Below are 18,444 nucleotides of genomic sequence, written 5' to 3'. Positions count from 1 at the left end.
TGGAAAATATGTATATATTTTGTCCTTCATTGATTCCTACATGGCTTGATGGATCTGGACCAAACTTTCTACAAGTAACCTTCATTTTTCAACTTATGCTGGCTGGGTTTACACAAAAAATTCACCCCTTTCCTGCTAGGGCGATATGTTATAATATATGTAAATTCATTTCTTTGGTTATGCATTCAGACACTTGTGCACTGATTGGGATGAAACAGGTTGCCCAGTTGGATTCTGACCAGGGTACAGGTAGAGAGCCTTTTCTGGGCCTTCCACTGGATATATTTGGAAGAAAACAAACTTAAGAGTGATAATATTGGATCCCAGAAGACTTACTAGTGGGTTGTAATAACCATACAGTAGGTCAATGAACTAAAATAACTGGAAAAAATTAAAATGAGAAGAATGTTGTGTACCTGAAATAATTGGAATAGCAACATGGATAACAGAAGGGAAAACCCATCTTGAAATGGAAAAGTGATTATACAACTGAACAGAAAGGCTGGGGATCAGGGCTAGTGGCAATACTCCAAAAACAAAAATGACACTTGGCAGCCACCTCATGGGTGTGTGGGAACTCATTGATCACTTAATAACTGCAAATTCAATGCCATCTTAGTGTATATATAATATTGGTAGCTGCCAGCAGAGTTCTTGACACGAGAAATTTTTCTAAATAGATTACAGATTTTTTTACTAGGTGTTTATTTAAAATGAAGGAAATGTTTCCTTATAGCAATTGTTATGGAATACAATAAAAATTGCTATAAGGAAACCCTTTCTTCATTTTAAATAAAAATTCAGTCATATTTGTTATATTTTGAAACTACTGTTTTAAATTTGTCTTTCACTACTGCTCAGAAAAAAACAGATGTATTTGTTTACCATCTTCATACATAGATCCCTAAATATGGGCTGTGGTGTATTTAGGGCACTTGCAAAATGTGTCCCTTTTCTATATGTGATACCTCATATAAGTGTATGGCCACCTTTTGAGTTCCAGTTGACTTCTGTAGAGAGAGCATCTGGACACCGTGGTTTGTGTGTTTAACCTACAATGCAGTGCTGGGGTCTGCTTGGTACGGTGTCAATAAGTCTTTTGTGATGCTGTTATACCATGACGCCTTTGCTATTTTACATTGCTAGCGATCTTTACAGCCGATCAAATTCTCAGAGCTATGAATATCACCGTGAGGGATCTTCCTAATCTATTAAAATGTATGTGCTGCAAAGTCTGAGAATGCCGGTACTCATGGGTGTTTCATTGCTAGAATTGGCATTTTCTGACCTTTTACAACGTCACAATGCTGTTTATGTAATGCTAGGACACAAAATGGCATCACTGCCATAGTTTTGTCACCAGAAGGAGTTCAAGCAAAAAAAAATCCACTAGTCCAGGACAGGTTAACCTGTGGCTCTCCAGATGTTGTGAAACTACAAATTACAGCATGCCTTGCCACAGTTTCAACACTCCCTTATAGCAAAACTGTGGCAAGGCATGATGGGTCTCCAGATGTTGTGAAACTACAAATTACAGCATGCCTTGCCACAGTTTCAACACTCCCTTATAGCAAAACTGTGGCAAGGCATGATGGGATTTGTAGTTTCACAACATCTGGAGAGCCAGATATTGTATTGTATTGAATCAACCCGTTGCAGTTTATTTGCACTTTTCATTCATTTTTTCTGTCATTTGGAGTCTGAGGGAATTCAGAAAAACAGCGTAAATGTATGGATGAAAATATACAGGGCCTGGTTAGTGACACTTGCTTTGCTACTCTTTCCCACTTGCTGCAGTCTTTTTAAAGGGGAGTTTTTTTTCTTTATTTTTTATTAAGTATATAATATATTGTCTGTTTTTGTAGAGAGGACTTAAGGCGCTGGTTTATACAGCAAGAAATGGATTTGTTCAAATTCCGATTTGCAGAGTTATCAAAAGAGACGGTCCAAGAATTTCTCAAGTTCAATGATTTGGAATACCTTTCTGTAAGTAATGTCTGTAGAACTTGTCCATCCAGGAAAGCAGTTTGTGCACACTGTACATACATAAAAGTGTAATGTTATTTGATGTAAATGTGCTAATGTTCTTTTGCTCCTTATATATTTTGTGATTTTCACATGGCCCTTTAAGAAAGGTTCCACTTTTGATCATGTTGATAGCAGTACGTTCTAATGACCCTGGCATATGACACTCACGTGGTTAAACAAGAAAGCTCTTTGAAGAGCATAAAAAATCAATATGCTGTGCTGTGAGAGCAATCCTTGCCATCTGCTGGAACCTTCAGTTTTATTGAGCTTAACTAAAGCTTAGATTTAGATCTTTACTCAATGAAATTCAAATCAATATTTTACAATTCTGAGCTCAATGGATTATATTTTATGTAGTGTACTTTTCTTCACCTCTTTATAAAAGTCGGTGTGTGCTCCTTCTATCTTCAAATAAACACACATTGCTGATACAGTAAATGTAGAGTTAATGAGAGCAAGTGCTGTTTGCATTTAAGAGTATATGGGGTCATTTCATTTAAGTATCTAACTCGCTCCCAGCAATCGGCAATGTAACATTTCTCCGGTGTGTAGACAGCTGATGTCTACTTCCTAAAGTAGTTGTGGAGCTTAGCAGACTCAGCAGTGCACGGATATGAGCTTTGATTCATATATGGATCCCCAACTAGAACTTCATTCCATAGGGAAAGAGCGATGTGTACTCATCACAGCAAGGACACCTCTGTACAAATGTAGGAGGGAATTCAAATGTTCACCTGCTTTTCTGTAAATTGCATATAATGGAGTGCATTTTGTGATAATATGCCCTTTAGCTGCCTACTAATATCCTTAATTAAAAAGGACATTAAAAATAGTATGTCTTATGGGTTCATTCCCATCATTTGTTCTTAAACTCTAAAGGCTCCCATACACTAAGCAATTTATCCTACTGGAGTCGCATTCAATTCCCTTTGGGCCGTCCTGGAAGATCTCGGGCGGCAGGATTGCATGCGGCCCTTCTGCATGCGATGTGTGACATGCGATCTCCACTCCCTGCTGCCAGGAGTAGGTCCGCACCGGAGATCTTACATCTTACGTATGATCTCTGGGTCCAATCTGATGCACAAGTGACCATGCATCCGATCACATGGGATGCCAGACACCTTCTTTTTGGGCTGATTTCACCCAATTTCTCGGCCTGATCTCCTGGAAACTGGTGACATCTGGGCCAAATCGAATAATGCTGCACAACCTCTATTTTATCTTTTTAGTCTATGCTACCTGTATATTAGATGGTACTAGTAAAATACATATGTGTATCACTAATGAGCAGCTTTGTCATATTTGTTATTCCCTTATACAGTGCATACATGTTTGAATGGGCCCTTATCTGATTAGGAGTATGTGTTCTTTGGCTTATTCTATTCATACATCATTTTAGGCAGATTCTTACCGGGGTTAACGTGCTGTACTTTTCAGACGATTGAGGTTTTCTTGTAAGTCTTGTGGCCCTGATGCAAAATCAGAACCTCATTTATGATGTGACAATTAAAACACATTTTATTTAAGGATAGCAATGTTTTTTTTATCTCGATTATAGAACAATACACATCGCTTGTATACAGACATTGCTTTTTGTGTCATATCTGTTTATTGTCATTCGGGGGAGCTCTTGATCTACTCTGTTACTCATACAATACAGTATATTTATAGAAATGTCAGGAAAGGACAGGGAAACTTATAGCTAAACTTTTGTCATTTTTTTTATTTTATTTTTTCTCATTTTAATATTTTTGTTGGTAATAATATGTACATCTGTTATGAATTTTAGAACCCTGGATCCTGCTACTTCTCTTATAATTGAGGATCAAATGTTGGATATAACCCTTAGGCAATTCTAGCTACTATTGTTGGCCTTGCGTTATCTTCCCTTTAAATCACAGTTATTTTAACTTGTGATTCCTGTATGCCAACTGTCCTTATTTTGGTCCCAAATGCCTTTATTTTTTCCCATTATTTGTTTTTATTATGTACTATGTCACCTATTTGAATACCCATGAATACAAAGTGGTGGTATAAATATATTTACTATTAATACATAAATCTTTTAAAAGAATAGGTTGAGAGGGTTGCTAGATTATTTTGATAAGAATATAATATTGGTAAAATACTACCAATAAACAGTTTTGCTATTAGGGAATGCTAAACTATGGCAAGGCATGTTGGGATATGTAGTTTCACAACAGCTGGAGGGCCACAGTTTATCCATTCCTGCCCTAGAACATGCATGTGAATATAATACAATATTAATGAAAATGCTAATTCAATAAGACCTCTTTAAAATATGTACTATACAGACTAGACATAGTCTTTATAGTGTTTGTATGACCCTCGCCATTACAAAAAATTTCAGCACATCATTTGAAATGGGTTTGGACTAGTTATGTAATGTTTAGAAATTATGTACTATATGTTCCAGAGACCCATTAGTTACTTCACTATTTCGGGATACTTTTCTTAATTATTTTGAACTTGACACATGCCCATTAAATACCTTTTCAGCCCCCTCAGATGCATTTTAATGACTTTTTATATGCCTATTAAACCATGCAATTTTTTTTTACCAAAAATGTGTTTATTACATGTACACAAAAGTCTTATTAAATTAATCAGTGCAGCCTCCTCTTGCGTCCTAGCATTGTCTGCCTAAAAGGCACTCAGCGCTAGATTCTCACCTGACCTAGTGTTGCTAAGAGGTGCTGTTTGGCAGGACTGCAGGATATACCCCAGTCACATGAGTAAGTGTTCCTGATAAAGCACAGAGGAAGGATACGGGCTCTGTTCTGGAGACACATGCATTCAAGACCATTTTTTTTGTATTTCTGATCCTATGCAATGCTTTAAACACTCGCTGAAAACCACCTGTTCATCAAAACATACCCTCCTGTATAACCTAGTACCAAGCCACTCTCCCTCCCTGCTGCTTCATGTCCTGGCCATCCATGCTATGCTCACTTCTTGCCTTCAGGCTTACTTGCCTGCATGTTGTCACCTGTCTGTCTCCTCCCCCTCCTTTTAAACTGTTAATTCTTTGGGGCAGGGCTCCTTTCCTCCTGTTCCAACAGCCCTCTTCCTGCATTTCAATTACAGCTCTTACGCACCTGGCATCTATACCTGCATCTCTGATCTCTACCAATGACAACCTGCCCCTGGTACTATGCAGACACCTCCTCTGCTTCCCTACATCTCAGCTGTATTGTGTACAATGAATTTTGCTGCTGCTAATTGTTACCTGTGCTCTGTTTTTTAGTTTTTAATTTACTGTTTTTTTTTTAAATATATATAAAAATGTTATATATATATATATATATATATATATATATATATATATATATATATATATATATATATATATATATATATATATATAATCAGAAGTACCAACACGCTCACCATTCCTAAGAATGAGGTGCAAACAGCACCCACTTCCCAGGATGGGGTGCAGTGGCCTGTGACCACACACTCTAGTAAATACAAACACAGGTGGCCCAGCACTCACTACAACAAACTTACTCACATTAACATTTAAATAATCAAATAAATAATGGGGTTTTAGTTCATGAATTGATCAATGCATTTAAGCTTGCAGCCCATCGCCAAGGGACCCCTTATATATATATTTATATATATATATATATATATAAGTTTTATATGAAAACTGACTCTTTTTTTGTTTTTAATAAACTTTTTTTTATTTGGTCAAAGCTTTAAAACGATACCAAATCGCAGATGTAATATAATACACATCATATATGTATGGAAGAATATTAGGATCTACAAATCCAAAGAGATCTTATAGATGTATCAAATATTGTCCTAGTGTAATGTGTACGAAAGGAAATTATTCGAAAAATATTGGAGGGTCATTGAGTAGAACATGTTCTTCATACCAGAGAGACAAGCCATTCATCAATGCTTTCGAGGAACTAATGGACAGTGGTAATGTCTCAATATAGCTGCCCCAGATATCAGAGTTTTTTGGTGCAAGCTTCCTTTTGAAGGGAAGCTTCCTGCCAGTCCATATGAAAGATGAGGAATAACTGAAAACTGACTTTTATTTATCAAATGAGATGCAAAAAAAAATGGAACATATAGTCAAGACATTGGCAAGGTTAGAAATAAGGATTTTTATTTAAAATAATAAGTTTGTACTTTTTGCTTTTGTCAAACAATGCTTCTTTTGCAGCAATTACAGCATTGCAAACCTTTGGCATTCTAGCTGTAATGTATTGAGGTTATCTGAATAAATGTTACCCCATAGAAACATAGAATTTGACGGCAGATAAGAACCACTTGGCCCATCTAGTCTGCCCCTTTTTTTAAACATGTTACCTCAAACCATATTTGATCCTTATTTTTTTGTAAGGATATCAATATGCTTATCCCAAGCATTTTTAAATTGTACTACTGTATTTGCGTCTACCACCTCTGATGGTAGGCTATTCCACTTATATACTACTCCTCTTTCTGTGAAAAAATTCTTCCTCACATTTCCCCTGAATCTTCCTCCCTCTAGTTTCAGTGCATGTCCTCGTGTTCTGTTGCTCCTCTTCCTGTGAAGAATGTCTCCCACCTGTACTTTGTTAAAACCCTTGATATATTTGAAAGTTTCTATCATGTCCCCCCTTTCCCTTCTCTGCTCTAAAGTATACATATTAAGATCTTTTAGTCTTTCCTGGTACGTTTTGTGATGTAGGCCATGCACCATTTTAGTTGCTCTTCTTTGTACAGTCTCTAATGTATTTATATCCTTCTGGAGATATGGCCTCCAGAACTGAACACAATACTCTAGGTGAGGTCGTACCAATGACCTATACAGTGGCATTATTACTTCTTTCTTTCTACTGCTGATACCTCTCCCTATGCAACCAAGCATCTGACTTGCCTTCTTCATTGCTTTGTTACATTGCCTACCTGCTTTTAAGTCCCCTGAAATAGTGACACCTAGATCCCTCTCTTCCTCAGTAGTTTCCATTATAGTGCCATTTATACTATATTGAGTCTTTGGATTTCTGAGACCCAAGTGCATGATTTTGCATTTTTTGGCATTAAACTGTAGTTGCCATTCTCTTGACCATTTCTCTAATCTACCTAGATCCTCAATCATTTGTTTTACCCCTCCTGGTGTGTCTACCCTGTTGCATACCTTTGTGTCATCTGCAAAAAGGCACATTTCTCTTTCAATGGTCCTGGTGACACAGCTCAACACTGGGATGTAGGAGGGTCCGAAGGAGCCAGGCACCTATCCTAAAGTTTTAGAGGGTAGGCTCCTCCCCTACTGCATCCCTGGACTCTTCAGTTCGTGTTAGGTGCCCACTGGAGTGGGTGCTATTCTAAAGGGCTGCAGGAGCAGCCGAAGAATTAGAGTAGTTAGGGGATTTTTATTATTTTATTAACTTTTACCCTAGCTAGGTAGGCACAGTGTGAGGATTCTCATAGTGAATCCTCACACTGCTTGCGCAGCAGGAGCTGACAGAAGCGCGTCCGGTCAGCTCACTGTGCACAGGGGAGACGCTGTCTGGTCTCCCTGTGCAGCGCTTATAGCCTTTTCTAAAAGGCTGCCTGGGCTCCGGAGTACCCTGAAACCGGCTCCACGCTTAGGTGGGGATCATGGGGGACAGGCGCTCCGTGATGGCGGCGGCCATTTTATGCGGAGCTTACACGCTGAGCTCCTAGATGAGAGGACAGCAGCGTTGTGACAGGCATGTTCCAAGTGATCCCCATTTGAGGGGGAGACACTGGAACTAGGAAATCCTACCTAAGGAGCGGCTTGCTGGGGGTGGTTGGCGCCAAAAGGTCACGGACCCCGCAGCAGCAGGGACCTGTGGTCTCTTCCTTCACTCTGACTTTGGCGCCTTTCAGAACGCTTGCAGCGGAGCTGAGCTGGCTTACTGATCCTGGCAGAGTGACTTGGATTTCCTGGGCATCGCTTCCCCGCAGTTGAAACCAACAGACAGATAAGTGATTGGGTGCATTGCCTCTGTATAAACGCTTGTACATTGTTTGCACTGTGTATACTGATAGATATACTTTTATCACTTGCGTCATGTCTGAGCATCAGGCTGTGGTTTTGGGGGAGGGAGCCCTTAATGCACTGAGCGCGTGCAATGTTTGCACACAAAAATTTGTCCCTGAGCAGATGGCCAAGGGGGGCTTATGTATTACTTGCGCTGATGTGAGACCCATGGGCAGTGATCCCCATAGGGCAGAGCATATGGAACCTGCGTGGGCCAGGGCCCTAGGCAGGTCAGTAAACGCTTTGGTGCAGCTTTTGGACAGGCAGAGTGATGGGCTGGTAGAATCACAGAGACCTATGCCATCATCTCAGCAGTCGTCTGGCTCCTTGCCTCTTACCCAGGCAGATCCTGCACTTATCCAGGGGATGCAGGATACTGCAAAAGGGATTAACAGGTTCAGTGAAATGCTGGACAAAATGGATGATGTGGCAGGGACCCCTAGAAGGTCTTATGCCTTAACTACTGTGGTAGATGAAGAGGAAGGAGAGTATACTGACATCCCCTGGGATCAGGGTGATGATTTGGAAGAGAACTCTGCTGCTGGTATAGAGGATCTCATTATAGCTGTGAAGCAGGCTTTAAAGCTGACTGTGGAGGATAAGACTCCTGTTAAAGGTGTTTTTAAGCGACAGCGGAAGGAGGCTGTTACTTTTCCTTCAGATGAGGGGTTACAGGAATTGTTAGAAGGGGCTTGGAAAACTCCTGATAAGAGGCTTCAGATGCCTAAGCGATTCCTTAGTCTGTACCCCATGCCAGAGTCTCATGCGGAGCTCTGGGAAAAGGTCCCAGTTGTGGACGCTTCAGTGGCACGTTTGTCCAAGGCTACTGTATTACCAGTACAGGGCGGTGCAGCTTTTAAAGATTCTGTGGATAAAAAGCTGGAGGGAAACCTCAAGGCTATCTTTGAAGGGGTGGGGTTTACCTTACGACCCCTTATTGCTTCAGCCTGGGTTTCTAAGGCCATGATAGAGTGGGCTGGTGAATTATGCACCATGCTGCAGGCTGACCCGGGTGCATTACTGCTGGCAGAAAAGATTAAGGCAGCAGCAGAATATGCAGTTGAAGCAGAGGAGGAAGCTATTAAAATGGCAACCAGAGTGTCCACAGTCTCCATTAATGCCAGGAGAGTGCTTTGGCTAAAAGCCTGGGAAGCAGACAATGAGTCCAAGAAGGCTCTGGAAACATTAGCCTTCAAAGGAAAGGTACTCTTTGGTACCGAATTAGAGGAGATTATAAAACAGGCCACAGGCGGCAAAAGTACATTCCTGCCGGCCTCCTCAGCAAAGCAGACGTCCAGATTTTCTGCTTTTAAGCCGTCCTTTCGGCCCTCCCCTAGAGGTGGTGCGTCCTTTCGAGGACAGTCTTTCAGGGGAAGGTTTCAGCCCTCTAGAGGCAAGACACAAAAGTCAAAATTTGGCTCTTTTCACAAGAAGCCTGCCAATAAAGGAGAGGATAAACCCTCTGCATGACTGTCAGGGGCTTTGCCCGACAGTGACAAAAGTGGGCGGGCGTCTCACGCTCTTCAGGGACGCTTGGGCTTCTCTAGACCAGGATGCCTGGGTGCTAGACATCATAACACAGGGTTACAAAATCCCTTTCAGAGGGCCACCTCCGAAGAGGTTCATTCCCACATCCTTACCAAAGGAGGCACGGCTGCGTACAGCTCTTGTGAGAGCAGCGCACTCCCTTTTGGAAAAAGGGGTGGTGACACTAGTCCCCAAGACAGAGTGGAAGAAAGGCTTTTACTCCACGCTGTTCCTGGTGCCCAAACCAGACGGGTCTTTCAGACCAATACTAAATTTGAAGTCTCTAAATGTTCATTTATGGGTAGACCATTTCAAAATGGAGTCTCTACGGTCAGTACTCCTGAGTCTGGACCAGGGAGAATTTTTGGCGTCCATGGATGTCCAGGACGCATATTTGCACGTTCCTATACACCCGGAACATCAGACCTTGTTGAGGTTTGCCATAGGAGACCTGCATTTACAATTCCGGGCGTTACCCTTTGGGCTAGCAACCGCGCCAAGGGTATTCACAAAGATAATGTCAGTAATGGCGGCGGTGCTGAGGCTCAGGGGAATCACAGTAATACCCTATTTGGACGATCTCCTGTTCAAAGCAGAGTCAGCAGCCATGCTGCAGAGTCACTTGGCAGAGGCCATCAGTTTTTTGCAGGCTCACGGCTGGATTTTAAATTTGCAAAAATCTCAGTTGGTACCGTCACAAAGGCTCCAATTCTTGGGAGTCATACTGGACACCCATCTTCATCGGGTATTCCTCCCGGAGGTAAAGGCCAGGGATCTGGTCACCCTAGTCCAGGAGATTCTCAGGGCTCAGAGCATTTCAGTATGGAGGTGCCTCAAGCTCCTGGGGAAGATGGTGGCGTCATTCGAGACGCTTCAATTTGCCAGGTTCCACTCTCGGAGGTTCCAATGGAACATTTTGTCAGCTTGGTCAGGAAACACTTTGACCATGAAATCCGAGATGATAGTGCTGTCTTCGGACACCCGAGAATCTTTGAAATGGTGGACAGAAGTAGATTCCCTTCAGTGGGGTCGGTCATTACAGACCTGGGACTGGTTGATAGTAACTACCGACGCCAGTCTCAGGGGCTGGGGGGCAATAGTCCTGGATCTCAGGCTTCAGGGCCTGTGGACGGCAGAGGAATCAGCGTTACCAATCAACATATTGGAGCTGAGAGCTGTCTGGAAAGTCATTTCCTTGGCGGGAGACAGGTTACAGAACCTCCCTTTGAGGATTCAGACCGACAATGCCACGGCTGTGGCGTATCTGAATCACCAGGGAGGTACACGCAGCAGATTGGCCATGTGGGAGGTATCCAGAATCTTCCTATGGGCGGAACAGAATGTTCCAGCTGTATCGGCTATATTCATCCCAGGAATAGAGAATATAGAAGCCGACTTCCTGAGCAGGGAGGAGCTCAAGGAAGGGGAATGGAGCTTACACCCTCAGGTGTTTCACCAAATCACTTCGATGTGGGGAACTCCGGATGTGGACCTGATGGCATCCAGGATCAACCGTCAAGTGCCCAGGTTCTATGCCAGAACAAGGGATCCACTAGCGGAGGCAGTGGATGCCATGACTATTCACTGGCAGGGAGATCTCCTTTATGCATTCCCACCAGTACCAATGTTACCGAGACTTCTGAAGAAAATACAGGGGCAGAAGGTTCCAGTGATCTTAGTGGCCCCAGATTGGCCAAGGAGATCCTGGTACTCGAGGCTTCAGAGGTTGTCTGTGGACTCATGGCGTCTACCTCTGAGACCAGACCTTCTAAGACAAGGCCCTTTCAATCACCTGGATTCAGATCGATTGATTTTGACGGCCTGGCTATTGAAACCACCATTTTGAAAAGAAAAGGGTTTTCTGAGGCAGTAGTACAGACTATGATAAAAGCCAGAAAAGCTGTATCTTCGGCAAATTATTATAGAGTCTGGAAGACTTACATTCGATGGTGTGAGAGAAGAAAGGCTCATACATCTCATTTTAAGCTATCAAGAATGATGGAATTCTTACAAGATGGTTTTTCATCGGGCCTAAGCCTTCAGTCACTGAAGGTGCAGATTTCGGCCTTGTCCATCTATTTCCAGAAAAAGATAGCCATTTTGCCGGAAATTCAAACCTTTTTACAAGGAGTATCCAGGTTGAAACCTCCATACAAGCAACCAGTAGCACCTTGGGATCTATCACTGGTTTTGGAATGCCTTCAAAAGGCACCTTTTGAACCTTTAAGGTCGGCTGACTTTAAGTTTCTTACGTGGAAGCTAGTGTTTTTGTTAGCAGTAGCATCTGCTAAAAGAGTTTCAGAATTGGGAGCTTTGTCATGTAAATCTCCTTTCTTAATTTTTCATGATGACAGGGCTGTTTTAAGAACAGTGCCTCAGTTTTTACCGAAGGTGGTATCTACCTTCCATTTAAATCAGGAGATAGTTCTACCTGTGTTTCAACCCCCAGAGGGTTCTAAGAAAAGGGACAAGTTGAGAACTTTGGATGTTGTGCGTGCCTTACGCATATATGTGGACAGAGTGAAGAGTGTCAGGAAGACTGACACATTGTTGGTATTGTATGACGTACACAAGATTGGTTGGCCTGCATCTAAGCAGACTATTGCTAGGTGGTTGCGGTCTGTGATAGCCTTTGCATACACCAAAGTGGGTAGACCAGTACCGGCCAAAATAAATGCGCATACCACCAGGTCAGTTGCCACCTCTTGGGCGGTTCGACATGGGGCCACAGCTGAGCAGGTTTGCAGAGCTGCCACTTGGTCATCTGTTCACACATTTGCCAAATTCTATAGATTCCATGAGTTCGCGTCGGAGGACGCATCATTCGGGCGAGCAGTGCTGAGAGCTGCAGACCTGAGCGTACCCTCCCAAAGGACCGGCTCTGGAACGTCCCAGTGTTGAGCTGTGTCACCAGGACCATTGAAAGAGAAAAAGGGATTTTTGTAAGAACTTACCGTTCGAATCCCTTTCTCTGATATGGTCCTGGTGACACAGCGATCCCTCCCTTACGCTCAGTAAGTATGCCAGAAGTTTCATGATGTTCATGTTAAAATGGTTAAAAGTTAACAGTTTTCTGTTATAAAATGGGCATATAATATGTGCAGGCGTTTGTACTGAGTTAATGTATTCCAGTGGCTTTGAAAGATGAACTGAAGAGTCCAGGGATGCAGTAGGGGAGGAGCCTACCCTCTAAAACTTTAGGATAGGTGCCTGGCTCCTTCGGACCCTCCTACATCCCAGTGTTGAGCTGTGTCACCAGGACCATATCAGAGAAAGGGATTCGAACGGTAAGTTCTTACAAAAATCCCTTTTTTACCCTCAATTCCATTTGCAATATCACCAATAAAGATATTAAAAAGCACCGGTCCAAGTACAGACCCCTGGGGTACTCCACTTGTAACCTTTCCCTCCTTTGACTGTACTCCGTTTACTACAAATCTCTGTTTTCTGTCCTGCAACCACGCTCTTATCCATTCAACTATCTTAGAATCCAATCCCAAGCTTTCAAGTTTATTTAACAGTCTGCGATGTGGGACAATTGTGTATTAGGGGGAGGAGCTATGGGCTGCACTGTCTTAAAGACATAGTACTCCTTGGTGCCCAATGCTCCCAGACCTGGAATACCCATTTTCCCAGCATCAACCTTGGCCTACGAAAAAAAGATTTCACAGGTAAGGACCAAAAATCCCCTTTTATTCTCACCTAGTCTGGCACTGAAAACTAAAATCAGTATAAATTTCCTATTGAAGACCTGCATTAACTTTAATTCTGATTTCTAATTCCGTTTGGTATTGTAGATTTTAAACCCACTTTAATTTGTTCGGCCCCTTAATATTTTAAGCCACATATCATTAAATATATCTGCTCCATGATCCCTACTCTTACATTGGTTCCTTTTTGCTAGGTTTTCTCATCCCACTTTTTTGTTCATTCTTATCGAATAACTACTAAGTGGATGTCGCTTCGTTTTCTGAATTGAACTAAATTGAAGGGAATATCTTTGCCAAACATGATTTGATTAAGGTCTACATAATAAAGTATATTTATTCCTGCTGCCTTATTGCAGTGTGATTAGCTAGGACATATTGGAATTGAAATTTCCCCTGTCGCCATTGAATAAATCCATGAAAGTTCGTCTATTACATGTGTTTCCTTTGCAATGATAGGATTTACTAGAAAGAGAATACGTATGAAGCTTGTTACGGTCGCAAGGTGCCCGTATGACTCCTTTTCAGAGCTGCCAGTGGCTCACCTCTAAATGACATTTTCCAGTGATTTTTCAGCTTATTTGCAACTGCTATTTTTTATATATTTTCAAGGAATTCTTTCGGAAAAATAAATGATTTTAACCACTGGCAGTAAAACACATTAACACATTCTGACAAAATGCTAAATTCGACAATAATCTATTTGTTCCCCCATGGTCTTTCTCATTTACTCCAACACAGATTCTGCTGGATAATTGCTTTGTGTCACACACTATGGATTTTCTTCTTTAATCACTGCACATTGATAAAATATTTATAAACTTCTGGGGGAAAAATATATATAATAGACTCTTGTAGATGTAATAGACTTTCTCTTTGCACAAAGGTGTTAAAATATATTAACTAAACAAGAAAAATCCTTGATTTAAAATATACAGAGTAGCGATTTTAAAAAATTTCAGCTGTAATTGTTTCTCTGCAAAAGACCTGCGCAGTTGGATTCCATGTGAATGGTTTGATTTATTGTTCAATGTTGCTATTATCTCCAGTATAGTGCAAAAATGTATGTAGTGATATTGCTGGCAAACTCCAATCATTACAGAAAAGATGAGAAATTGGGTTTTCTGCCCATGTGAGCTGGCAATCTACAGTATAATGAAAATGTAACATGGAAAAACCAGAGGAGGTAATACTATGTAACAAGGTATGGGGAAATGTAGGTCTTTAGCAGACAGAACTTTTTCCCAAGGACATGCGAGATCTACACAGAGCACAAACAAAGATAAGTTAATGTAGAGTAGAAACTTGATATTAGCATAGTGGAAAAAGTGGTACTTGTGTATTATTACGGCGCCCATCACATCGCATGCCACTAATTAAGGTATGCGATGGGACCCGATTTCAGCCTTTCCCCGGGCGTGAGCATACAATTTTAATATCGCGTTGCATTGCATGCCATTCTAATGGCATGCAATACGATCATGCCCGATTTGGGCTTATTCCCATGTTAAATGCCCCCCCCAGACCCGATTTTATTTTATTATTATTTTTTGTATTATTGTATACCCACCCTGATGGGTAATGATGACTATGTTAAAATGCCCCCCATTGTTAACGCCACCCCACTATTAACACCAACCCGAAGCGTGGCGAGCGCACACTATATAAAATCAACTCCACACCGACGTGGATAGTGGGGGTATGAAAAGGTCGGAGGACGCGTACTGCGGGTTGGCGTTGATCATGGGGTGCCATTAACAATGGGGGGTCTGGGGTGGCATTTAACATAGGAATCAGGCATCTGGGTGCCTGTGTGATAAAAAATCTGGTCCAAACGCCTCGCATGCGATGCAACGCGATTTTTTGGTTGTACAATGCCCTACGATGGAAAAGGTGGGCGCGGTGATAATACACAAGTACCAAAAGAGTATATGAACTTGTAGGGAGAAATGTGTAGTAAACCCTATTTAAAAAATCTAGGTATTAGCGGTACAATCTTTTCCTATAACTTAAAGTAGCAACTGTTAAAATATCTTTGAAAACATTGTCATTTTTTTTATAGGATCCATGATCTCTGAAAGGCCAGACATTGTAATATTCATAATACATAACATAAATAAAACTGAGGTGCACAATAATTTAATATGGTTTATAATGTTTAGTGTACTTCATACCTAAAACATCCTATACAGACATGGACAAATGCTTCTTTACTCCAGAAAAGTGAAGAAAGCTATTGTCTCATGTACACTTGCATGCTTTTTTTGTTATCCTATATTCCCATTGGAAGTGTTGCAAATCTGGGACTTGACATATAGCTATGCTGGATGTTCTATTGCTTATCCTCGAGTGCCCTGGGATGGGATTATTATCTATATTTTGCAGATGGCAGAATAAAATTAATGTCTAATTTATTCCATGCTTGTTACCGATCACCTGTCCCAATGTACTGTGGGGAGTGAAGTTCTTAATGCACCTGCCAGATGGCTGTGCCAATGTACATCACTGTTCTCAGATGTATATATGTATGTATCTACATATGAGTTGGCTAACCCAGTGCAGAGGGACAGGGGTAAATTTACTAAGATGGGAGTTCTAGTGAAGATGGGATATTGCCCATAGCAACCAATCCAATTGTTCTTATTTAAGCACCTTCTAGAAGAGAAAAGATCTGGTTGCTATGGGCAACCTCCCATCTTTAACCTATCTTTTAGGCAGATGCCCTCCAGGTACTCACAGCGGAGTCCAAAATACAGAGATGATAATGACGCACTCCAAAAGAAATTGCACAGTGTACGCAGGGTAGTTTCAACGTTTCGGGGTATCTTTATTTCATTCCTTCATCAAAAAACAAATATACATCACATAACAACCCAATAAATAGGGTAATTTACCCTAGTCTTTGTCACCAAAACAGCCAGTGAACGCCTGCCAGCACATCCACGTACGTCATCACTCAGCGTCACGCAGCCTAGGCAACCAAGGAAGTCTGAAACAGACAGGCTTTCTGACCTGGCTCCCATGGCAACACTCAAGCAACCAGATTTTCACACCGCTGGCTGAACAGTGCATAATAATAACAAACCACAATTTTAAAATGCCAATAAACATAAGCAATACAAACATTTAGAAAAAGGATATTACACATTGGTTCATGAAAAAAAGACCAAGCATCAGGGATATAGTCACAATTTCGCAAGATATTATAACCAAGTATGAAACTGGCATAATATCAATTAGTAAGTATACACACATATACATGTATTTTTATGATTACAGTATTCAATGATTCAATTACTTTGGCCTTAGAACTGTAAAGTAATGGCATTTCTGTAGTAAGAGGCATTGCTGTAAAATATGGCTTTAATAAATTCAGAAATTGGACTTACTATAAAGCTTAAAATGATAAAATACAGATTTTCTTTTCTTCCACATGAAAACCATACAGTTTTGACAATAAAAGGTTGAGGACTTGTTAAAACTTTTAATAAAATACATGCCCTAATTATTAGTTATGGCTCCAAAATGTCCCGTGTCAAATTGCATTTCTGACTTTTTTATGTTGATTTACAATTACTTTTTTTTTTTTTAACTCTTTATTTTCTAAGAGAATCAGTACAAACTAAAATCACATTAGATAGAAGTAAAATACCGTTCTCTTTTTTTTCACATTGAAACAAGAACAAATAAGTAGGAAACGATAAGGGAGGGCACAGACAGGGAATAGGAGGAGTAGGAGGAGGAAAGGGGAGAGAAGGGAGAGACAGGGGTGAGGAGAAAAAAAAAAAAAGGGGGAGAAGAGGGTCAGGGACAGGTACAGATATACATCATTTTCTTGTATATATGACAAGATTCAGGTAACTACAAGTTGTAGCTGTTTTGAGAAAACAAAAGCAAAGGGAAAAGCTTACTGTGTAGAAAGAGGTGTAGCCCCGCGGGGGCGTCGGGGCGGCTCGATACAGCAAAAGCATCCACTCCAGTCACAGAAGCGCACTAGGGGGGGGGGGGGGGGGGGCATATGTAGGAGCCAAGGACCCCAGACAATACCGTATTTATGGGGACAATCGTGGAGGTAATAGGTGAACTTTTCCATTGCAGCTATGGACCAGACATAATTAATTAGGGCGGATTCTGTAGGGGGGGGCAGGGGACTTCCAGTTTTTAGCAATAAGGGACTTGGCCGCGGTTAGAATATGGGATAGTAGCTTATTCAAGGAGGAGTCTAAGTCTGGGAAAGGATGAGCAAGTAGAAACGACCATGGGTCTAGGGGGAGTGGGATACCTGAGATGGACTTTAAGAGCAGAGCTATCTTAGTCCAGAAAGAGGAGATCGAAGGACACGTCCACCAGATATGGAATAGCGTCCCTCTATGGCCACAGTTTCGCCAACACATAGGGTTAGAGGAGGGAAACATTTTGGAGAGCCTCACTGGGGTATAGTACCATCTGTAGTATAGTTTGTAAGATGTTTCTTTGAGTCGGGTGGAGATGGAGCTTTTAGCTATGCCCTCTCGTACTTCATCCCAGCAAGAGTCATCAGGTGGCGGCCCCAGGTCCAGCTCCCAATCTCTTTCATGGCGGCTGGGAGAAAGTACAATTACTTTTTGAACTGTCCTCAACTAAACTTGTATGTAATTGTGGAAGATGAGCTTTGTATTTTTTTTTTTTTGATCATGCTTTGTGTTATAGATGATTTTAAATGTTCAAATTTTATTTTAACACTTAAATTATTATTATTATTTTTTTAGATCAGTGAAGAAGATAAGCTGAAGCTTCATGTTGAACTAACCCACTCAAGCTTTGGCCTCAGTACTGTTAAACTTGAAGACATAACATTTTACAAAGTAAGTAATTGTTATGTTTGCCTACGATATCTTTTTTTTTTTTTCTCACCAGTCCTAATTTTTATTTATTTAGAATTTTATTTCCAATAGCCTCTGCTTCCAATACTGTGTTTTGGGGAATTTGATTTCCCAGACCCTAGCATGCTATTTGAACTCTATGTGATGCAATATTGGAGTGTGTTTTAGGCATTAACAATTCTATAAAAACTTCATGTCATGGTGGCGGGAGTTGATCCAGGCCTCCATGTGCGCACGTTATTCCTGGGAAAAACAAAGCATTTCTATACCAAAAACAGTTGGCCCG

The 18,444-nt window shown here is 41.2% G+C and overlaps 1 protein-coding gene across 6 annotated transcripts in view; it reads left to right on the top strand.

Moving 5' to 3' along the window:
• PRIM2 (DNA primase subunit 2) overlaps nucleotides 1-18,444 on the top strand; it is a 114,988-nt gene that overhangs the window by 10,634 nt on the left and 85,910 nt on the right. For all 6 annotated transcript variants that reach the window (XM_083177279.1, XM_083177275.1, XM_083177274.1 and 3 more), the window contains exons 5-6: nucleotides 1,866-1,986; nucleotides 18,045-18,140. In XM_083177279.1, the coding sequence (XP_083033405.1) occupies nucleotides 1,866-1,986; nucleotides 18,045-18,140 (217 nt within the window). The remainder of the gene's footprint in view (nucleotides 1-1,865; nucleotides 1,987-18,044; nucleotides 18,141-18,444) is intronic.

The sequence above is a fragment of the Crinia signifera genome, chromosome 3, assembly GCF_055691185.1.
Source record: "Crinia signifera chromosome 3, ASM5569118v1, whole genome shotgun sequence".
Classification (NCBI taxonomy): domain Eukaryota; kingdom Metazoa; phylum Chordata; class Amphibia; order Anura; family Myobatrachidae; genus Crinia; species Crinia signifera.
Note: the sequence above shows the minus strand (reverse complement) of the source record. Positions and strands in the feature narration are given on the sequence as shown.